Source organism: Barbatula barbatula (assembly GCF_947034865.1).
Source record: "Barbatula barbatula genome assembly, chromosome: 6".
In the NCBI taxonomy this organism is placed as follows: Eukaryota; Metazoa; Chordata; class Actinopteri; order Cypriniformes; family Nemacheilidae; genus Barbatula; species Barbatula barbatula.
Genome location: NC_136765.1, coordinates 13,195,230 through 13,218,128, shown reverse-complemented (window position 1 = coordinate 13,218,128; position 22,899 = coordinate 13,195,230). Strand labels below are relative to the sequence as shown.

Sequence of the window (22,899 nt, the reverse complement as noted above, 5' to 3'; positions counted from 1 at the left end):
TTAACAAAGTCATCAAAATGACTCCAGTGTGATGGTGCCTTATTGATATCTTCAGACCACATTGGTTCGTGCATGTCCCGTGAAGAAAACTAAACGATATGCTGGTTGTTCATTATTCTTTTAAAACAACTGAAGTATAGTGTAGTTTAGAAATTATTGCAGACAAATTTAAAATCCAAGCTCTTCGGCAGCTCCTCATGGCAACACAGCACTTTTTCAGCGCTTGATGCTTTTTACCAGAGTCCGCGAAATGGCTTCTAGTTTGTAGCCATCTCCCGGTCACACATCTCTAGCAACTTACCAGATATGAAAGCAGAGGTTCCAGAGCCGGCCGGCTGTTAGCCTGCTTCACGCTGAGGGCCTGAGCTAACCGCATGAGGCTTTCTCTGGAACCCTGTCTGTGAGAACAGGCACGACGCTTTCCAGCTCTCCTTCCCCACAGAGGAAGTGCTGCTTCCGTGGGTACAGTATGCCGCTGGAGCATATGGAAAAGAATGCCCTGTTGCATGAGTGGAAGAGCTTGTGTTTCCTGTGCGTGTGTGTCTCGGTTTTAAGGTGGTATGTGTATCTTTCATACAGTTCCAAAATAGAGAAGGAGAAGAAAGAGCACGCTCGACAACACGGAATGATCCGGACGGAGATCAGCGGAGCCGAGATAGCTGAGGAGATGGAGAAGGAGCGCCGTTTTTTCCAGCTTCAGATGTGCGAGGTCAGAGGAGAGTCTCGTGTTGAAGGAGAATCCTGTTATGTTGCTTTGATTCCACGGAGGCTTCCTGTGAAGTGTGTGTGACTCAGCGTATGCCTTTGTTTTTCAGTACCTCCTCAAAGTCAATGAAATTAAGATCAAGAAGGGTGTAGACCTACTGCAGAATCTCATCAAATACTTTCATGCACAATGCAAGTAAGTGTGGTCACATCCGTCCTACTAAAATGTGTCTGGCACATTGAGCTGCCAACATAGACCGCATTAAAGGGAAGGGTTACCCCAAAATTTGAATTCTGTCATCATTACCCACCCTCTTGTCATTTCAAACCTGCATGGCTTTCTTTCTTCGTTGACTTGCAGTGGTTTTGTGTCTAAACAATTGTATACAAAAGTCAGTGGGTACCGCTGTTGTTCGGTTACCAACATTCTTCAAAATATCTTCTTTTATGTTCTGCTGAAGAAAGTTAAACAGTTCTCGTAAAGGGGGAGATTTTGGGTGAACTATCCCTTTGAGGTCATTATAGGCACATTCTGTATGGTTTACATGAATCTCTGTGGCTCAAAAGTGCTGTCTTGGTAGAAAGCTCACTAGAGACAGCCGTAAGGTTAAGGTATTGACAGATTTTATGTTTTTTGGTAGCACAACAGTTGACGTATTGTTTTTTGCTATAGCTTCTTCCAGGATGGTCTGAAAGCGGTGGATAACCTCAAACCCTCAATAGAAAAACTCGCCACAGACTTGCATTCGGTGAGAGGCTTTAAACAAATACTTGAAAGCATTCCGTACTTGTGGTACTTGTGGAAAAAAAAGATGGATTTTTATAGATGAGCCACTGACAGTACACAGGTCTACCCATCTGCCCTCTATATTGTTTTGTACCTGATTTATTTCCTCTGTTTGTGTCATTTTTGTCAGATCAAACAGGTACAGGATGAAGAGCGCAGGCAGCTTACTCAGTTACGGGACGTTCTGAAGACATCTCTGCAGGTGGAGCAGAAGGAGGTTTGTCTTTTCAATGTACAAACCACTGCAAAGTGTGTATGAAGCTGAATGTAACACACAGGATAAATTACAATGCTGTCGAATCCTTTTCTCAGCAAGCATCTTAAACTAGACCTAAGACAGGTCCTCAAGCAAGCAGCTTTAGTATATATGAGCTATAGACATTAAGGGATTACACACGTTTAATCTGAACGCAAATGATCAGAAGCAAACAATCCTCTTAATGTCACGTGAACAGCTGCTAAACATCTGATTATCCACCTTTTCTTGACGTCTACATGGAGGGCGCCATTACCGCGAGCGTCTTCCTGTTTGTTCCACACAAACGCACAAAAATGTTTTTTTGTCAAGCTATCATTTTTGTGGAAAACTTAAATTTCGATGTGTCACTATAAGTTACCCAGTCTGTGAAATCCAGGCTATTGTCTCTAACTATCTATGAGGTCACTCAACTAACATCAAAGTTTGATTTCAATTTTCCACAAAATCTTCCTGAAATTATGATTTCTATGCAGAAAACAGTAAATCACCCAAAATGATTTTCGCTGGGTTTTCACAGATAGCATCACATATAATATTGTTGTTACATCATCATTTACTGTGACCAAATATGTGCATTATAGACCTGTCTGAAGAATGATTTTTTCCCTCTTCTTTAATGCTACCATCCTTTGGCAACGAAGTCTAGGAGAGTAAGTGTCTTCCTGGTACACGCTTTCTTCCATCTGATCATACATATATATATATATATATATATATATATATTTGATTAAATGTATAGAATAAATAGTTAAAGATAATAAAGTTGTTCTAGTGTGGTTCCCATAGCTTAGTTGGTAGAGGATTGGCACAAAGGTCACAGGTTTTATTCCTGAACACACTATAAGTTGCCAAATGCATTAATATAAGTATTGATCGCTCTTAATGTGTTATATGCTGTTCAGTTAACACTGGCTGTTGTTCAGCCCTGTGTTCCTCTGCACTAAATTTAAGCCATCTGAAAACAACCCATTCTGGTTTCTATTTGACTAAAATCAACATTAGTACTAAAATGGCAGTATTGTCATCACTGGCTCAGAGCCTTGTGTTCCAAAGCAGTGCATTTCAGAATGAGCTCAGCTCTCTGGGGACACTTGAAACCCACTGCTCCCATTTCCTCACTGCAGTGACAACACTGAAGCACAAAAAACTACTTTCCATTTCTTCTGCCTATAGTGACGGCCTGAGCGCATTAATGCTGTCGCCTGTGCGCCATGAGTATTCATGTAGATTATATTTTCTGTCCACGTAGGATTCGCAGGTTAGGCAGAGCGCCACCTACAGTCTACACCAGCCCCAGGGGAACAAAGAACACGGGACAGAACGCAGCGGCAATCTTTACAAGAAGAGTGATGGGTAATCGTGCTTTAATATCACGTAACAGAACGTGAATTACAGTGCTTGAGTTTGAGTTCATGCATGATGGTTAAAGCAAATTCTGCATTATTTATCACGTATTGAATGGTGTGGAGATCTATTTGAATTTATGGCCTTAAGCAATAATGTCTGCCGTTGAATTGCTGGTGGATGATGAATTATGGTGATGATGTCACTTCCTCTCCCCTAGGCTGCGTAAAGTGTGGCAGAAGAGAAAATGCACGGTGAAGAACGGTTATTTGACCATCTCGCACGGAACGGTGTGTAAACTACTGATGACCTCACGTGTGTTGTTTATATGCGCTCATGCCAGTCAATACACTTCCGAATTTTTGTGCTTTTTAAATATGAATACACCCGCAAGACTATCAACGTGCACAAAAATGTAATTAAAGTGTGTAACTTGATGTTAATATACAAACCTACCCAAATGTAGTCAGGCACGCACTTAAAGGGACAGCGCACCCAAAATGTTTTCATCAATTACTCACTATCATGTCATTCCAAACCCGTATTTCACATTTTAACATGTTATATTTTAATAATCTGTTGGAAATCAGCTGAAATGAAATCTCTGAACTGACCCCATTAGTGTCATTCATCTGTATCGTTGTCATTGTCAGATGTACACCACAATCCTCTATAACTTCGATTGATGTTTAAAATGATAGCTATCAATAACGTCCTGGTGGGTGTGAACTGGCCTTTGCACAAAGTTCCAGCCTCGTTTCCAAGGAAACATTCTTTTATTTTATAAATCTGAGCATCTTTCTTATTACCCAATGCCTATTATAACATGCCCTGTAAGAGGCTTTTCTGGAGGCGTTTCCTTTGGCCCCAATACACCTCACATCAAACACTTGTCTTGTCACTAAGACAACTGGCAGGCGGGTTGTTGGGTGTAGAATGAAAGCGGGATACAGCAATCGCATCTGTGCACCTTCATCCAGAGCACATCGATGTATGATCTGATTCTGAAACTTCAGAAAGTAAATCATTATGTGAACAATAATGCAAATGATAATGTGATAGATATATTTTTAAAGAAACGTGTTCTTCAAGGTGCATTCAAGACAGTATTTTGGGGTAAAATGTAATTGGTGACTGAAATGTTTTGTACTGTATGTCTGTTTAAGTGTTGTATCTCTTATGCTCTTTCTGTCTCTGTTTCTCTGTGACTCAGGCTAACAGACCTCCTGCCAAACTCAATCTTCTCACTTGTCAGGTGAAGCACAACCCAGAGGAAAAGAAGAGTTTTGACCTCATCTCCCGTACGGTTACCGCCGCCAATGTTACTTTACACACACATCTGTCAAAATTATGTAGGAGCCAATGAAAGGAGTCAATAAAGTGTTTATAACACATGTTTGTGTCGCAAGAAATGTATTTACATACTGCATAGCATAAAGCAGTATAGGTTATCCTTTAACATACTCTTTTTCCAACAACTTGTACTGGACGGTTTTGTTCATTTAGGCAGTTAATTTTGATCTTAAGCCAGCAAACCTCCTCAGACTGGTTCACACTGTTTTGTTATAGTTCTCTCTTGAGCTGGTGTTGTTGTGAGTGTTATCTGTGAGGAAACGCTAGGCCTGGTTGAGGGATTTTCTCTCATGTTCCAGTACTTCCTCATGTAACCACAGGAAACTGACGCCAGAGAGAAAAACAAGTTCATGTGTTTGTTCATGAACGGGAGTTTCTGAGGTTATCTTCTCTTGAACATTCTCTTTAAATATCTTTATATTTATATATCAAGTGTATAGTTTCTATTATAAATATTATAATATAGGGAGTCACAAACTTTTATTATGCTTTTTTTTTTCTTACTCTAACAAAAATTTTACGATTTAAATTAATACCATTATTTGTCATTTTAATTTATTTCTTACAATAATATCTATGGTGTAAATTTTTTTAATGCATTCATCTCAATCTTTGTTTTTTGTGATTTGTAGATGACCGAACGTATCATTTCCAGGCAGAAGATGAGCCGGAATGTCAAATGTGAGTTTATATTTCCAGTGGGAACGCTGTCACAGGACATTCACCGTTACCCTATCAAACCAGTTTTGTTTGAAATCACTCCTTTCTACTTCCTCTGATAATCTCTGGGTTTCCTCTCAGATGGATCTCAGTGTTGCAGAACAGTAAAGAGGAGGCGCTCCACAACGCTTTTAAGGGTGACCAGCACGTTGGCGAGAACAACATCGTGCAGGAGCTCACAAAGGCCATCCTGGTTGAGGTCAAGCGGATGGCCGGCAACGACGTCTGCTGTGACTGCGGAGCTCCTGGTAAGCGATTTGAAAATAGACAGGAAGCTGTGGGTTGGCTCGGAGGAAGTACAACGTGGAAGCTGGTTGTAAAGGAAGTCGACTGGAATGATTGAATTTGCATTGGCTTGTCTGCTCGGACCAATCACACGCCCAACCACTAGTCGAAAAGGAGCATGATGCCAAAACTAATATGTCTGTATTGATATTAACAATTATTGTAGCATTTAATTCATCAGTTGGCTTTATTTTATATAGACAATACGACTTATCAAAATAACTTCCTCTACTTATCAATTTCTGTTTTAAGCGACGTCTACTGTGAAAGATTGGTTAACTAATAAGCAAAGAGATATTTAAACATAGTTCTTACATTAGTTTACACTTGTTTATACAGTTATGAGTAGATTTATCATAGAGATACATCTAAGGTGAGCCGATATTTTGTAATATTTTAAAACTACAAAAATATTTGGAGATTTACGTATTTCATTTTGTTTAGTTGTCTTTTTACGTGTGTTCTTGATCGAAAACCTTTCTTTCGCAGAAACATTTATAGCATCTTTTTCTGTCCCTCAGGTCCGACATGGCTATCCACCAACCTTGGCATCCTGACATGCATCGAGTGTTCTGGTATCCACCGAGAGTTGGGCGTGCACTACTCCAGAATCCAGTCTTTAACACTAGATGTTCTCAGCACCTCGGAGCTCTTGGTTAGTGTTTGATGTTTAATGTCAGATTGTCATCTGCTTAGATTCTTCACGACTGCTGCTCTAGGCCTGATATAAGTTTGTTTATTTGGTTTGCACTGGACTTTATGCCTGCATGCTTTGTATTTTTATATTGTTTTCTTCAAAAAAATCTAATCAGGCTCATTGGGAGTCAATCCACATGCATGATTTCAGCCCCAATGTTTCAAAGAGTCATTTACAATCATCACGGCAATTACACAAGACTGCAGAACTGTTAACCGCAGTGAGACAAGCTTGGTTTTCTGAATGCTCGCCAAGACACATTGTTGTAGACTGATTTGCTCTTTATGAAATAACAAAACACATTAAATGGACCCTGATTAAATGCATCAAGTCTGTTCGTGTTCGGCTGTTCGGTGTTGTTTGACGCAATTCGTTTGTGCTGTACACTTGACTTCATGCATGTGTTTGTGTGTATGCTGTGTGCTGTGGTGTTCAGCTGGCCAAGAACGTGGGGAATGCTGGCTTTAATGAGATCATGGAAGCCTGTTTGACAGCAGAAGATGTGATCAAACCAAATCCAGCCAGTGACATGTAAGCCAGAGTTTTTCTTTGGGAATTCACGACCATCACATTTGTGTTGTATTATATTAAGCACGTCCACTCTTTTCTGCTCTCTAATGGCACAGGCAGGCGAGGAAAGACTTCATCATGGCCAAATACACAGAGAAACGCTTCGCTCGGAAGAAGTGTCCCGATGCTCTTTCCAAACTGCACACGCTGTGTGATGCCGTGAAGGCCAGAGATATTTTCTCTCTAATTCAGGTTTTCGCTGAGGGGGTCGATCTAATGGAGCCCATACCGCTGGCCAATGGCCATGTAAGTCTGTCTTGACCCTGATTGGATGATATAGTGAGCTTTATCAAAACACCAAAGTGCCTGTTAAACTGGGATAGTTCACTCGAGTTGTTCTGAGCCTGTGTTTATTTCATTGTTCTACTTAACACAAAGAAAGATATTTGGAAAAATGTTTGCAACCAAATAGTTCTTGGGCACTATTGACTTCCATAGTAGAGACAAAAAACGACTATGATAGTCAATCGTGCCCCAGAATTGTTTCGTCTTTTTTTGTGTTCAACGGAACGAAAAAGTTTCATTTTGGAACAACTTGAGAGTTGAGTATATTATAACAGAATTTTAATTTTCGGGTGAACTGCCCCTTTAAGTAGATATTTACACAAGATGTGTCCAGAAACACAATTTTTATTGTTGTAAAATAAATATTTTTGCAGAAACTAGTAATTTTAGACATATATATATATATAATGAGTATTTCTAGTATATACATTTTAATGGAAGAATTTCTCAGGCATTGTATACTTGAACATTCATGGGTTAAGCCACAAAATATTTTCACCACCAAACAAAATTTTCCTCTCCATGTCTCACCTAGGTTTGTTTGTTTGTTTGTTTGATTTCCTGTGGTAGGAACAACTTGAGACAGCCCTTCATCTAGCCGTCAGACTGGTGGACAGAACCTCCCTTCACATCGTGGACTTCCTCACCCAAAACAGGTACCCGACAACCGAGGCTGGAAATGACCTTGTGTTTTTATTTCCATTCTTTGCCGACCAAATACATCTGAATGAATGCCTTTTTCACACCGTTTGACCGAAACTATTCAAACATACTAGTCTGGAAGGTTAAAGGGACTGTTGTAGCTGTGAGAGTCCAGATTTGATGTTTTTAAAAAGGCAAAATTGTGTGCGTTTCCCTCCGCAGTTTAAACCTGGATAAGCAAACGGTTAAAGGAAGCACAGCGCTGCATTACTGCTGTCTGACGGACAACAGCGAGTGTCTTAAACTGCTGCTGAGAGGAAAGGCCTCGATAGAAATCGGTAAGAAATTAACAAGTAAAACTGAAATATTCTGTGTTAGCTCTGCGTATGATATTGGGGGAGGGACATTTCCAGTTTGGAGGCATTTGATTGGACAAAAATCAGTTCGGTGCAAGTTGTGTTTTTCCCAGATTCTTTGTTTTGTCTGGTGGCACTCTTCAGGATACTCTCGCACCATGTTTTTACTTGGACTGCTGGGAAATCTCAGTTTGGGATTAGGGAGGGTTTGTGCAAGCCTGTTGTCATGCACAGGAATCTCTCCCATTAACAGTCTGTACACAGACAATAGAATCAAAATATAGCTCACAGCCATATGTGGCCTGCAGTTCTGTGTGTGAACTGTATGTGGGAGAGTAAACCGTGCCAGGGAATCTCCTCTTTCAGCTCTCTGCCAGCGTCTTTTGTGAGCAAGCTATCTGGATAGTCTTGGTTTTGTCTTATTCATAAACTACTGTGCACTAAAGGAAGCCAGTAGCCCAGAATGTAGAGGAAAATGTTAAGGATGTCCTCATCCACCCAGGTTCTGCTTACTAAGTTTAAAAGCATCTTAGGGAGTAGACTCTGTAAAGTGCCTAAAGGAATGTGTGTTTTCTTAATGTTTGTGTTTTTAGCTAATGAGGCTGGTGAGACCCCGCTTGACATCGCCCGACGACTCAAACATATACAGTGTGAGGAACTGGTGAGCTACTTTTCTGTGCATTTATTATTTAAACATCTTTCTTTACAATTGTATGCTGTGTTTGTCTCCGAGAGTAGATTGCTGGTTCTGTTGTCCTTTTTATATTTCTCGGATTGAATAGCATCAATAAAAAGAGTACATCTTTCTTTACACTGACTGCTATTTTATCGATTTACATTAAATTGTAACTAGTAACTTTGTATTAGCACCTATCGCACTATTGCTCTTTTATGACATATCGCTTATTGCTCCCTGAACTCTTTGTAAGTCGCTTTGGATAAAAGCGTCTGCTAAATGACTAAATGTAAATGTCTATTTATCTTCAGCTGAACCAGGCACTTGCCGGAAAGTTCAACGCTCACGTGCACGTAGAGTACGAATGGAGGCTTCAACATGAGGACCTCGATGAAAGTGATGAAGATCTGGATGAGAAGGTTAAGAAGAACTCAAAGAAAGTGTCTGGATTGTGTTAGATCAGTGTTGACTTTTTCATCTTTATGTCAACAGTCTAGCCCTCACCGGCGGGATGAGAGACCCATTAGCTGTTACACACCAGGAAGTAACTCCGTTCAGCCCAGCACGTCCAGTCTGGTCAAAGACAAGCGGAGCTTCGTGCCCAACCTGGTCAACAATGAGACCTATGGAACCATCATCAACACCACCTCATCCGTCACCCTGTCCACGTCTGCGCCACCTCTACCACCCCGAAATCTAGGTATTGACCATGTATTTCATATTTGATCATTCACCAAGGTTATAATAGTTTACTAAAACTATTAAAACAATTCTGTTGAATCTGTTAAAATCACATAAAAAAATGTACTAAATAATATTAGAATAAAATTATGCTTGAAATATATATGTAAATTGTATAAAAAAAGAAATGACAAAATAAGTTTAAGTTGAGGCATAAAAACTATAACTCTAACATTGTTGATTATAAAAATAAATCAAACCTATAGCAAATAAGTAGATAAATGATAATTAAACGAATAAGTAAAAATCAAATAAAGTACGAAAATTGAGCATAGAAATTAATATAAATACAAATCTTATTCAAATCATTAATAAACCTACATAAAACAAGGAATCTGCCATCCACCCTTTCAACTTCATTGTTAAAATGTGCCTGTCATTTCTTTAAAAAAAGATTTGGACCACTAATGATGTCAACAGATGTCAACATCTCAAAATGTTAGAATTCTCATTTGACCTGTTCCTGAATTCTCACCCTCTCCCCCAATTACACTGCAAAGCTCCATGGCAACGGCCGTGTGAAGATACTGACCTGAATGTGTGCTCCCAGGGTGTTTGGGCTGGCAGGAGCTGTTATGAGCTCAGATGCTTGGCAGCAGGTGTCAAGTGCTTCAAAACAGTTCATATGGCTCAGAACATCTGATATCAGTCATTATCCTATTGCTAGATGTCAATCACAGTTTCCTACAGATGAAAACAGCTGATCTCAGTGTTAGAGCATGTTTTATTCTGACTATTGGGACTTGGAGCTGAATCCTATAGTTCTCAACTGTCTTTGAAAACAAATCTCTGTCTTGCAGTCTTGACAATAAGCTCTGTTGTTCAAGGATCTAATGAAATAAGATGCAGAATAGAGCTGTGCTGATGTACAAAAGAAACTTAACGCGTCCACGGAAAACCTTAGACTAGCCAATGCATGCATGCAAATTCTATTTGATATCTGAATTAAACATATATGTCGCTAATAAATTAGTGAAGCAGCATGTGATGTAAAATAAAAAGAATATTGATAAGTTATATATATTATATTTTTAATTGCTCATATATAATCTGCTTGCAGCAATGGAGGTAGTTCAGATTTTTTTGTAAAAAAACTGCATTGTTGAGCATTTTCACAAAACTTTGAAAAATATGTTCTATAAATATATGAACAAACAGGTACAACATATCAACTGAAAACAAAATAAAAGAATGATCCAAAAATATGTATATTCTATTCAATTTATTGTGGCCTCTCGAATGCGGTTAGGTTTCTTCAAAAATAAAAATAAATGTGTTTGTCTAGATCTGATTCGAAACGATCAAATCAGAGAATATTTCTTGCTTTTGGATCTATAGATGCTAACCATATCAGCAGATGCACAACAGAGCGCCCCCTACAGCATAACAGTGAAAACACAGAGATGCAAAATCTTGTCATTGGTAGGGAAAGAGTTAGGAAATGATTGGTTGTTGCTAAGCATTTTTCATCTCTTATTTGCATAAAGTCGACCTTTGCGCTGTCAGTCCCACAATGCCCATGCGGCCCTGCCGCTCAGCACACGGAGAATTAATTAAAAACATTGCTCATCTCTGCTTAAAATGCATCAACGGACACATACAGTTAGCCGTAACACTGCAGCACACACACACACATCTGGTAAACAAAAGCCTGAGGAATTTAATCTCTAAATGTTTCATGCTATTTTTCATAGTCTCTCACCTTTCTACAGTTCAGCCGTCTGGTCTTGGCGGAATGGCTCAGGGTTCACCTGGTTGGAAGCCTGGCACCGTGGATCTGACAGGCAGGCAGAGATCTTCCTCTGACCCCCCCAGCATGCACCCCCCAGCCCCCCCGTTACGAGTCACATCCACCTCCCGTGAGTTTGCTTCTGATGAACGGTGGATGGATAAATTGGATTGATTTTTGTTTGGTGAAAATTATGCAGCGATTCGGATCAAACAATCAGACGATTTGGCTACATTTTAGGGGATGCTTGTCAAATGCTGGGCGGCCAAAATTAAGCCCGTGACTACTTTTTAATAATCTCAAGCGTGCGTAACACCTTAATCCTCTCTCCTCAGTTCTCGCGCCGGGTGGTCCTCCCCCTCACGTGGCTAAAACTTCCGGCATGATGGAGGGTATGAGTATACAGCCTAGAACTGGTCAGAACATCAGCTGGGCTGCAAGGTCAGAAACTCTAGAACTCATCCACACACATACACACCCTCTATCAACACAACAGATGGTAAAATGGGTCCAAAAAGTAAACAAACTAGTTGCGAGTTGATGTTTCTCCTCCGTGGTTAAGGTGAGTGTGCCCTTTGTGATTGAAGAGGTGGAAAATGTCTGCAGGGAACCGCTTCTCTGTCCAGGTCATTAATTCCTATTCAAGTTCTCGTTCACACACACAGCGCCAGTCGAAGAGACAAGCAGAGCACGCAGATTACTAATGGTGTTACCCAGCATGACCCGAGTCTCAATATCGTAGTTATTATAACTGTACTGCAGACACGAGGGGGGGGGGGGGTGGACATTGCATATTGTTTTAAGGTAATTTAAGCTGATTAACTGTGATGAAATGCGTTTTTTCCCTTTGTTGGTTGCAGTGTGGAAAAGAATCCGAACAAAAGCTCGCTGATGCGCTCGGGATCCATCGAGAGACCAGGTAGATGTCAAAGAAACCATTTTAACTGTAAGTTGGTCTTTGAGTAATAAAAGGTTTGCTGCAGTATTGAATTGGATATTTGGGTGGTAATTATGATGTCATTTCCTGTTGTTTTTTTGTTGTTTTTCCGAGCAGCTAAAGAAGTTCCGGGATCTCCACCATCTCAAAACACAATTGGCCAGTCTATGCCTCCAATCCACATACCCAGGAAAACCTACCTGGTACGTGCATCAATGAATCTTGAAAAACCATCAAGGACAATGTTCAGTAGACAGAAGCAACGAATTGAAAGTCTTACACGACATTCACAGGCAAAACCATGTTTTTGCACCTGTTATTAGTGCCGGTGAAAATAATTTGAATGCCTGAACCAAACGGGTCATTATCTTGCACATGGCAGTAGCCAGGGTTTGAAATAAGAGGGGTCTGTGGTGGGCTGTCCTAAATTATAGTCTACCTAATATTATCAATACATGCTATGAATCATTCAACTCCAATAAATATAATTAATAATAAAGTTAACAAATGATAAACTTTTACCTATAAACAAGGCTAGTGGTTTTCCAAAATGACTAACTGGTCCTACTCTACCCACTCCGAGCGGGTCTGGAACCAGTTTACTTGCTGTCAACTATTTTGTTTTTGGGAAATGGTTTTATATTACTAAAGTTGACAATGGCATTCTTTCAGATCATGCGTCGAAAAACATAAAAGAAAAACTAAAATGTTCCCATACGCAACGCCCTACTATATTAACTTCCTAAAGTGTGCCATTACATGAAAACGGGTACGTAAGTGTGTTCTTACGGGTATGCAGTGCGGAGATTGCATACCAACGCATACACTCACTCACAACTCTTTCAATTGGATGATGCTGTCAAATTACGGAGATCCTGACCTCAGTGACCTCATAGCTGGCTATGGCCATGATCTTGCAGAAAATATTTTAATGATAATCGTGATAAAGGGATCTATGAAACTCAGTCAAAACTTTAGGGATCTATGAAAAATCTAACTCAACTTTGATTTTACTTCTACATAAAAAATATATATATATATATTTGAATGGATCATAAGGCTATGGCGTACCACCTGACGTTCTTGTTTGTGTTTCTAAATACATGCAGAAGCCCAAGCGTGTAAAGGCCATGTATAACTGTGTTGCTGATAACCCGGATGAGCTGACCTTCTCAGAGGGAGAGATCATTGTGGTGGACGGTGAGGAGGATCAGGAGTGGTGGGTGAGTAACTTCACAGACTAGATGAATCCATGCAGCTCAAGACGGGCTGACATTTGGCAAAATAAATTATTAAAAAAATGTTTGTGCAAAATTCTATTTATTTAAAAAAAAGCTGAATTGTAAAGGGAGAAACAGAAAAGATAGCTATTTAGCTTTCGTATTAATAAGCAAGCTGATTCACATCATCAGTCTTAGTTCAGCGGCTCTCTGGCCGAATACAGACCAGCTGCATCTTGTTTTCCACCAAATCTCTTTTATTTCCACCAGCCGTATTTAGTCATTTACTCTCACAGGACGCTCTCGAGCAGCACAGCCAAATCCCCAAATCTCAGTCTTCCGCCTGCATTACGGCAGCGCTATTCACACAAGGATGCGCTTCACTGCTTTTCCAGCTCTGTTTTTGGTTTCCTTAATTGGCAATAGCTGGAGAACACTTGCTGTCCAGTGCATATAAAAACACGCATCACACCTGAGGTCACATAGCAGAAATAAGAATTGATTGTGTATTGCCATGTGTCTTTGAAAGAAATACGAAACGAATATGGGCTTTCTTGCATTTCTTTGAGCCTTTACAGTTCTTGAATAGCAATTCTGCAGGTTCTTCTGGCCTGACAGATGTGAGATTCACAGATCTTTTGCCTGTTTATATTTATTCCAAGGTTGATCTAGTAAATTTAAGAGTTATGATGTGGCCTAAAATAGTTTTTTTGCAGTTGTTTGTTGATAGATACAGATGGCTGGAGAGAGCTCTTGTGTTCTCAGCATGGCCTGATGTATTATAACATATTTTTGTTGGTTGTTCTGTAGCTGGGCCACATCGAGGGAGAGCCCATGAGAAGAGGAGCGTTTCCGGTCACATTCGTACACTTTATCATGGACTGACGGTCGGACATCTGGACTGATGACATCATCACCTCTGTCGCCATCACCATCATCATCTTTGTTTCTGCTGTCGCTTTAGGGCAATGCAGTCTCTGGAATGTAACACCTGATCACATCAAACAAGTTTGGAGATCATTTTCTTCATTTTTGGTTTGTAGACCAGATATGATCCTGACTTGGGTGCAGTACATGCATTTTCCATCTAAAATTAATCACAGTCATTAAATGGCGTTGAGGACGACTTAACTGTGGGATTTGTGCGCTTATGACTGATTTATGTCGCGTATGGACACATTCCATATCTGGCATGGAAATGAAGGATGTATGGGGAATATTGTGACTTCAAAAGACTTTTGGGAAATTACAGCTCTGTAATGGTGCTAAAACAGAAATATGCGCTGGCGTCCTTTGGGGGGAGGCATTACCTGCCCCAGTGCTGGGCATTTAAATAAGCCTTCCCTTTCTTACACCTTGGATATCTCAGAAATGCAATGGGTGAGCGAAATCGACAGAAATGATGCTGGGTGATTCTATTAGTGTTGAGGAAGAAGGTCTCATCCTGTACCTGCTGGTAGTTTTTAGCACAACGACGGTCCTGCAGGGGGATGAATGGAACAATGAACTACTAAGGAGAGTTTGTGTGTGTATAGATATTTATAATAGTTCTGAGCTGTCTATGTTCTTTATTTAGATGCTCTTAGTTATTTCGAACTTCCTTTAGTGTGCAGAGCTGGAATATGCTGAACAGTTTTTACCTTGCGAGGTATGTGCTAATCCGTTATTTAATGTAACAACCGAGAATGTGAATTCTGTGCTGTTACAAATGTGTGCGACTGTCTAGAACTAAATATTTTGACCTTTCCGAATGTTTCTAGGGTTCTTCCTGTCTTTGGCTAAACGACTCTGTAACAGTAATAATCCTCTCTCTTTCTCTCTAGTGCTTTGTGTTCAGGAGAAAATGGCTCATCATTACCAGTCGTGCTCTAACACCACCATTATTAATCTTTTCTCAAGTATTGAAACGTTTAATGAATGAATAGGGTTCTGTATGGCAGTACCATAGTGGAGCGTTTTATGTGATGAGTGTTTGATGTGGTTGCAGAGCAACTTGATAGTCTCTTATGTAACTTTTAATTAAAATATTGTAAGTCATGATGGAGCTCGACTGAGAGTGATCTGTAACTCGGCCAGTGAAGGGATGCCTTTATTCTCCATTGTTCAGTGGACTGTATATAAATGGCACCTGGCCTTCTGTAAATATATGTAGACTTTGCTTTGTGCATATTTAATTGTAAACAGAGAGCTCAACTGATAATGACCTATATGTAGATGTACTGTTAGGATAAACTTCTAGTCACCCACCCACCATAACTCTCATTGACGCTAATATATAAATATATGTACAATACATGGGAAAACTGGAATTAAACAAAACCTTAATGAATTTCAATTTGCTTGCATTGTTTTAAATACTTGAACTGTTGTGATGTATTAGCCGAAGGGATTTTTACATTCTCAGCTGTTGAGCTGTTTTAATTTGAAAGTTTAAGTAAATGAAAATTCTGTCATAATTCACTGGCTCTCGTGTCGTTTCAAATCTGTAAGACTTTCTTCTGCATTACACAAAAGAAGATATTTTGAAGAATGTTGGTAACCGAACAAGTGCCCATTCACTTCCACTGGTTTTGTGTCCATTAGATGTTAAGGGCCACTGTTGTACATTCTTCTAAATATCTTTTTTTTTGTGTTCCGCAGAAGACAGATGGTCAAACAGGTTTGAAATGACAAGAGAGTGAGTAAATTATGACAGAATTTTTGAGAACTACCACTTTAAATAGGCTGAAAACACTGCCATCTACAGGATAAAGGTAGGATGACCATTTACTTTAAAGGGGCAGATCAACCAAAAATGACAATTCTTTTGTCATTTATTCAGTCTCGTGACACTCTAAACCTGTATGACTTTCTTCTGCAGAACACAAAAATGTTTTGGTCTCCAAAAAACATACTTGCACTGTATGGACACAAAACACTCAAAATATCATCATCTGTGTTCCACAGAAAGTCAGGTTTTAAACGTGTTTGGTTTTCCATCCATCCATTTTCTTCCGCTTTATCCGGGGTCCGGTCGCGGGGGCAGCAGTCTAAGTAGAGATGCCCAGACATCCCTCACCCTAGACACTTCCTCTTGCTCTTCCGGGGGGACATCGAGGCGTTCCCAGGCCAGCCGGGAGACATAGTCCCACCAGCGTGTCCTAGGTCTTCCCCGCGGTCTCCTCCCGGTCAGACGGGCCCGGAACACCTTCCGGGGAAGGCGTCCAGGAGGCATCCGGAACAGATGTTTGGTTTTCCACTTGCTTAAACTTTGTCACTTCTGAAACTTCAGTGTGTACATGACCGAACGCATTTAATGTGAGTAAATCCTCTAAATGATCATTTCATATGTGTATGGAACAGAAGTTTCGCACAATCTGAACCGCACAGAAACCGTGACCCTAAAACCGTTACACCCCTAGTATGCCTACAGAACAGAATTAGGCAGCAAAATGTGAAGTGACCACCACATTCAGATGCAGTGTGTATGTGGTCTTGTTACATTTTTCAAAATTTGCATTTGTTTAAAGGAGAATATGCCACTTGTTCCAATTACATTTGCACTGTTTTATTGTACCGCATTAACTGATCTGTTCCCAGCTGGACCAGGACACTGAAGGATTACAGAAGTTCGACAAAAAGTTCTGATTGTCATATCACCCTGCATTTACAGAGCGCCACGGGTCTGGGGTTTACAGCATCTTTGATAAAAAAATCCCTGTGTTACACACTAACATTGTACCATGCTTTACACAAATCTCACCAGGTCCTAGACCATCACAGATTTACTGGTGCATGGTGGGACAAGTGCACTGAGGTTACTGTACATTTACATTAAATAAATTTAAATTAGGTTACAAAAATAGACATTGCCCAAACCTGCTAGCTGAATTTACGGGTGATGTCGGGAACAAAGGATGCTGGGAAAGACTATGGTGTAAACATGTGATGGAGATGATCGCCCTTTCAAGCCGTACAAGTACCAATCACCAGCACTTACAAACCAAACGGTAACTTATTTTTCAGACGAGTTTAAAACGGCAACTTCAAATGCAGACACTCAGGACTTCTCTGAGGCCAGAGCACAGTCGAAGTAGGCAGACAGCACTTTGCAGATGGACTGGGCTTGTTCCTGCAAGGTACAAACCATGTGTTTAGAGTGGACAACAGAATCTCGTCTAAGGCAAATTTAGAAGTGTTCCCATTAAACTAAGCTAGTCATGCTGTACCGACCAGTCCAATTATGTTGAATGTACGCAATGACTTTACAGGCGACATAATCAATTAAAGCAACATTAAACCATTAGGTTTCCTAAAGACTGCCATTAAACTATTAATCGATTCTTTCTTTTGTCATGCTTCAGTGTGAAAGATTTAAGAGAGATCTTTTAATATAAGCAATGCACACAGTACTTTACGTGCACTTAAACCACTGTGTCTTTCTTACCGCATTACTGCACTGATACACCCAGATCGCACACTCATGCTGCTTTGCATCAGTAGTTTTCAGTGCTAGCAGGTTTTTTCCTGCACCCAGACCATCATCATAGCAAAGCATACGCACTATCAGATAGAGTGGATGACGGTGAAGTACATCCTGCAGGACAGAGACAATCCACATATCACATAATGCCATACAGTCAAATGTTCAGTTTTCATCACATTCCTTCATACGTTTCTTTTTTTCATGTAAAGATACAGTAAGCTGACAGAGAAAATTCCTTGAACTCACATACTGATCCAATGAAGCCACTTTAACACCATACTTAGACACTCCCAGAAGCATGTCCTCATCTCCGGGCACAAACGGTAGCTTTCCATCTTGCTTTAAAATGACCACATCAAATATATTCAACATTTTTACAGTTTCAGGGAAAGGAATAGGGTAAAAAATATGTCAGATGTCTTATTTACCCAAGAACATTTGTTTTATATAGTTAACATTACATTTTAATGTACAGAATTTGAGAAGTTAGGAACTAGGCTTTTTCATCATAGTGAGAAAAAGTGTACTATTATGTACCTATTCTGTACACCATCATAAGATAGATAAACATTTGCTGATGTTTAATAATCCAAATAATATAGCATGATTTCTAGTGCCTGTTGACACTTATGAGGTGAATAACTTAATTTTCAGCATTTCCATAAAAACCTGTCCCCTTACATATTATATTTTAAAAGTGTTTTTGCAAAAAGAGATAAATCGTGATATTGTTTTTTATTGTGCATTCCAATTAATATCAATGAAACTGCAGTTGGGCAGCCAACGAACATAATCAAAACATGACCACAAAAACATGATTTTTTATCACAATAAACTCATTTAATGAAATAGATGTTATTTTTTAATACTAAAATAATTGATAATACATTGTACATTATCCCAAGAATCAGTTCCAAAGAACCAATGTGATTCAACCTCATTTTTGTCCTGTCAAATCTAACCCTACCTTGCTGGGGCTGTATCTGTATATTTGACATTTCTATGTGACGTAACAACCACTAACCGGCTTAAAATATGGAGTCTAATGGATAACATTTTGGAGCTTCAAAATGGACCTCATTAAATGACATTCTAAATCTAGAAAAAATGATGACATTATCTACCGTGTCTGATTGTGTTCAAGTTATATGCACCTGGGATGACACCAGGGTAGGTACATTTCAAGGCAATAAACGATTCGGTACACTCGTCCTTAAAAGTAGATGATAAAAGTAGTGATTTCCTTACCTGAGCGGCATCGATGTAGCTGATGAGGTCTAGAGGTTCCTGTAGGATTTTGCTCATATCAAAATGCAGTTTCTCAATGGCTCCAACATACTTCACTCTGAACTCAGCACAGATGTCAGACACAGCGTTACCTGCGGATTCGACAGGGTGAGAAACTCACCTTCAAGTAAACGCACAAAATCTCTCTCTTCTACGGGTATCAATGAAGGCTAACCTGAGCTCTTGGTGGAGTCTGTGTCGAGGCTAGCGACCGTGCTTGATCTAGACAGGCCTCCCAAACTGGAATCTACCGACTGATAAGGGAAGATGAACGTTTATCAAGATTTATTGAAATACAAGCTGAATCCCAGTCAAAAATCGATTTATGTTTGTATGCACAGGCACAGTGAGATGACCTTGCTTTTAGCGCTGATCTCACTGCTCTGGGAGCTGCTGCTGCTGTGCCGCTTCTTGACCTTTCGAAACATCCTTCACCATGACGCCACTGCTGCAGTTCTCCAGCTGACCAGCAGATGGCAGCAGAGTCTATGGAGATTATCAACATTCACATTTCCAAGCGTATAACTTCACATTCTTACAGAGTGAAGTACACTGACGACATCAAGACACTCTGATATCTCAAGTATTTAAGTGCTGTACGATCTTCGTATCGTTATTCATACAACTCGACCAACCTATAAAGAAAAACAACACTCCTAGTCTGACAAAATGCATACACACATGATCAGGCATTAACGCTACATTATCAGCCTAACTCAAGGTAAACATTTAATAGAGTTAAAAGTAAATGCCGTCATTGTGTACAACTACAATAAATGGTGTATATTTCTGAATTTTTTCAGAAACATCGGGGTTCAACGCTCTCCGCGAGCCCACGCCCCATAAAAACAACGCGTTGAGCAACTTTCTAGGAATGGCCACAAACACGTTCAGTTCTTGTACTCTCGTGTCTCGTAATAAGAAAACAACACAATTCACGACTCCATCGTTAATTCAATAACCGCGGAAAGCGACGGAGAGCCGTTGCTAGGATAAACACTCGCCCGCGTCTAGCTGTACTCATTCAAGCTCAGAGGCTGTTTGGTGCTCGTTTATCTTCACGTGGATGGAGAGTTTGAGCCTGATAGCTACGCACGGTGGGCATACCTCGGGTTTGAAGTCAATGTGATCAGAGTAGGACTGTAAAACTTATGTGGTCATTTCATCAAAGCGACGCTCATCGGTTCTGTTTCGGATGGACTCGCGTTGACGCTTCACTTCCTGTGCAGCTCCACCCTGCACCTCTTAAAGAGACCGCGGCGCTAAAACGGTTCCATGGAGTTTGAATAAACAGAGACGTGCTCACTTCACATTGACTTTATAAAACACACTGACTTGCAATACGTGTTGTTTTCCTGATAATTCATTATAAAACGCAACGTGCCTAAAATTTGAATAACGTAACCCTTAAACTATCAATATCAACGTGTAGACGTTTTCAGTCACGCGTGTTCTGTAGGTCAAACAAACAACCGCACAACTAATTCTAATAATTGTATTTATTTGATGTATAATTGAAATTCCCAAAAGCACGCTTATTTATTATTTAATCATATATTATTGACTATTTATGTTATTTAATTATGTTCTGTTCGGTTTTTGCAGCTTTTGATATACATTTCAATGTGGGCGGGACGATGAGCATTCTGGGAGTCGTAGTTCTTCGGTCATAATCGATTCTCAAAGATGTCGGATTTACAAAACGGGCGTTTAATTGACTGAAAGTAAACATCAATGCGTTCGTGTCCATTGCGTTTACTTTATTCATCTCAGCCGCAAAAATACGTTAGGCTGTGGAAAAATACAGAAAGGGGAAGGACATTTGTTTGCTACTTCCACTTTCAAGTGAGGACTGTGAAGTTGACCGCCGTGTTGCAGTTATCATGTCGACAGTGAAAAGAGCTTTATGGCCCCAAATCATTCTCTTCGGCGACTCAATAACACAAGTAAGATAAATATTGACACGCCGTGCAGTTTGTGTTTTCACTTTCGCGCTGACACGCGCGCTGTTTGTTTTAGTTTTCGTTTCAGGCGAATGGATGGGGCGCCGATATTGCGCATAAACTCGCCAGGTGTGCGCTACAATCGTGACGTATATTTAAATAACCGCATTTATATCTCAGCAGCTGTTGACTGTGTGTTGTATTTATCCATCAGAAAATGCGACGTGGTAAACAGAGGCTTGTCAGGGTACAACACAAGGTGGGCTAAAGTAGTGCTTCCTCGCATCGTGCCCGCTTCTGATGCCCCTGTCGCGGCTGTGACTGTATTCTTTGGCGCCAACGATTGTGCATTAGAAGGTAAAGAGCATTTCCATCTTTACTGCATTAGGTCCAAACCAACAGCTGCAGAAAAATTAGACGCTTTTGTGTTTCTTTACAGACAAGAACCCACAACAACACGTACCCTGCCAAGAGTACTCGGGCAATTTAAAAGACACAGTCAGGTACCTTGTGTCTGTAGGAGTATCTAAAGATAAAATCATTTTTATCACACCACCACCACTTCAAGAAGCTGCCTGGGAGAAAGAGTGCTTGCTTAAAGGTCACACACACACACAAACACAGTCTTGTACCTTTAGGCTGTGTCTTAATATATTTGATTGATTAGTATATCTAATCCTGGGTATTACACTTTAGATTCTGTGGACTGATCATCCCAGCTCTAGTCCAGGCAATCTCCATCAATAATCAAGAGCAAAGATGGACCCTTGCTATTTTAATACAAATACTAACTTTTGTTTATTTTTGTCTTTCTACCTGTAAAGCTGCTTTGAAACAATGAAACACTGTGAAAAGCTCTATATAAATAAAACAATTGAATTACTGCTGCATGCTTCACAGTATATACTTCATTGACAAAAAACGTGAGCAATAACGTCGTTACCTGTGCATGTTCAATCCAGCCTGTGACATCCAGTTATCATCTGTGGAATAGAAACTCTGTTATTTTGCAACGTAGTAACATTATAATGGGGTGAAAACTAAATGCTAGCAATACTAGTATTTAGTGCAGTGCATTAATGCAAGCGCGAAATGTGTAGTATGTATGCTTTCACATGCTATTTTAAAAAAAAGTTAGCAGTATATATGGAGCACTAAGCAGAACACCGGAATTCAGTTAAAAAGTCTCTCAAACCGATGATTTTCAATGAGATATTCTTCCCTTAGGTTCAGCTTTGAATCGGTTGAACTCCGCGGCAGGTCAGTATGCGCAGGCCTGCGTTCAAGCTGCGGGACAGTGTGGTGTAGATGTTCTGGATCTCTGGACACTCATGCAAAAAGACGGACAGGTAACGGTCTCTAGACAGACAACAACAGACTCCAATGCACAATAGCAAAACCAAACATGGCGCAGTACTAAGAAAGAAAACATGCATTTCCCCTCAGGATTTCTCAGTGTATCTTCTGGACGGGTTGCATCTCTCTGAGAAAGGCAACCAGTTTGTGGCAGAGCATTTATGGACACTTCTTGAGAAGCGTGTGGCAGCGTTGCCCTTTATTCTTCCCTACTGGGGGGACGTGGATCCGAAGAGCCCCGAAAGCAGTCTACTGTGCGATTAAACTCAAGAAAAGCATTGCACAATGTACACAATTTGGTTCTTGATGTTTACATTTTTGGATCTAATACCGCTCATTACTTGAACTGAAACCTATTTGAGACATGAATGGGGCGCTTTAGGTTATTGTTTGACCCCCTTGAACTGCTTTTTTGGTTTTAAGCCTATTTGAATTGATTTCCAAAATATTCAATAAAGTTTTTGATGTTACACATTTTCTCATTTGGCATCTTTTGGCTGTAGAAAGTTTATCTAGGTATATATCCATAAAATAATTAAATT

The 22,899-nt window shown here is 40.1% G+C and overlaps 3 protein-coding genes across 4 annotated transcripts in view; 2 read left to right on the top strand and 1 right to left on the bottom strand.

Moving 5' to 3' along the window:
* The window catches only part of asap2a (ArfGAP with SH3 domain, ankyrin repeat and PH domain 2a), a 46,088-nt gene extending 30,328 nt beyond the window's left edge, over window positions 1–15,760 (top strand). The window contains exons 6-28 of the mRNA XM_079458157.1: window positions 580–709; window positions 816–901; window positions 1,379–1,454; window positions 1,623–1,709; window positions 3,001–3,104; window positions 3,316–3,385; window positions 4,309–4,396; window positions 5,081–5,129; window positions 5,250–5,416; window positions 5,975–6,108; window positions 6,587–6,681; window positions 6,777–6,966; window positions 7,576–7,661; window positions 7,870–7,985; window positions 8,597–8,664; window positions 8,991–9,098; window positions 9,172–9,379; window positions 11,133–11,279; window positions 11,485–11,590; window positions 12,010–12,095; window positions 12,204–12,289; window positions 13,196–13,309; window positions 14,117–15,760. Coding sequence (XP_079314283.1) covers window positions 580–709; window positions 816–901; window positions 1,379–1,454; window positions 1,623–1,709; window positions 3,001–3,104; window positions 3,316–3,385; window positions 4,309–4,396; window positions 5,081–5,129; window positions 5,250–5,416; window positions 5,975–6,108; window positions 6,587–6,681; window positions 6,777–6,966; window positions 7,576–7,661; window positions 7,870–7,985; window positions 8,597–8,664; window positions 8,991–9,098; window positions 9,172–9,379; window positions 11,133–11,279; window positions 11,485–11,590; window positions 12,010–12,095; window positions 12,204–12,289; window positions 13,196–13,309; window positions 14,117–14,191 — 2,476 coding nt within the window. The 3' untranslated portion in view covers window positions 14,192–15,760. The remainder of the gene's footprint in view (window positions 1–579; window positions 710–815; window positions 902–1,378; window positions 1,455–1,622; window positions 1,710–3,000; window positions 3,105–3,315; window positions 3,386–4,308; window positions 4,397–5,080; window positions 5,130–5,249; window positions 5,417–5,974; window positions 6,109–6,586; window positions 6,682–6,776; window positions 6,967–7,575; window positions 7,662–7,869; window positions 7,986–8,596; window positions 8,665–8,990; window positions 9,099–9,171; window positions 9,380–11,132; window positions 11,280–11,484; window positions 11,591–12,009; window positions 12,096–12,203; window positions 12,290–13,195; window positions 13,310–14,116) is intronic.
* Window positions 15,761–16,501: 741 nt separating this feature from the next.
* On the bottom strand, window positions 16,502–20,534 carry itgb1bp1 (integrin beta 1 binding protein 1). 2 transcript variants are annotated; one of them, XR_013786792.1, is made up of 8 exons: window positions 20,166–20,291; window positions 19,415–19,544; window positions 19,234–19,312; window positions 19,020–19,150; window positions 18,018–18,110; window positions 17,733–17,882; window positions 17,165–17,417; window positions 16,834–16,986 (listed from the first exon to the last, which is right to left on the bottom strand). XR_013786792.1 is itself a non-coding variant. In XM_079458732.1 (7 exons), exons 2-7 carry the CDS (start codon window positions 19,484–19,486, stop codon window positions 17,346–17,348), a joined length of 597 nt encoding a protein of 198 aa, XP_079314858.1. In that variant the 5' UTR covers window positions 19,487–19,544; window positions 20,166–20,534; the 3' UTR covers window positions 16,502–17,345. The 2 variants fall into 2 exon arrangements, 1 of the variants encoding a protein (XP_079314858.1); XM_079458732.1 differs by having other exon boundaries at window positions 16,502–17,417; window positions 20,166–20,534.
* On the top strand, window positions 19,860–22,834 carry iah1 (isoamyl acetate hydrolyzing esterase 1 (putative)). The gene is made up of 6 exons (XM_079458731.1): window positions 19,860–21,004; window positions 21,078–21,130; window positions 21,216–21,358; window positions 21,441–21,602; window positions 22,229–22,350; window positions 22,448–22,834. Exons 1-6 carry the CDS (start codon window positions 20,942–20,944, stop codon window positions 22,619–22,621), a joined length of 717 nt encoding a protein of 238 aa, XP_079314857.1. The 5' UTR covers window positions 19,860–20,941; the 3' UTR covers window positions 22,622–22,834.
* Window positions 22,835–22,899: the final 65 nt, after the last annotated feature.

Coding starts and splice junctions, on each gene's coding strand:
- itgb1bp1 (XM_079458732.1), bottom strand. CDS start 19,486: ATGTTTCGAAAGGTCAAGAAGCGGCACAGCAGCAGCAGCTCCCAGAGC. Junction 18,111..19,019: donor GCTACATCGATGCCGCTCAG/GTAAGGAAATCA, acceptor GTCATTTTAAAG/CAAGATGGAAAGCTACCGTT. Junction 17,418..17,732: donor TGTATCAGTGCAGTAATGCG/GTAAGAAAGACA, acceptor TGTACCTTGCAG/GAACAAGCCCAGTCCATCTG.
- iah1 (XM_079458731.1), top strand. CDS start 20,942: ATGTCGACAGTGAAAAGAGCTTTATGGCCCCAAATCATTCTCTTCGGC. Junction 21,131..21,215: donor ATTGCGCATAAACTCGCCAG/GTGTGCGCTACA, acceptor TTTATCCATCAG/AAAATGCGACGTGGTAAACA. Junction 21,359..21,440: donor CAACGATTGTGCATTAGAAG/GTAAAGAGCATT, acceptor GTTTCTTTACAG/ACAAGAACCCACAACAACAC.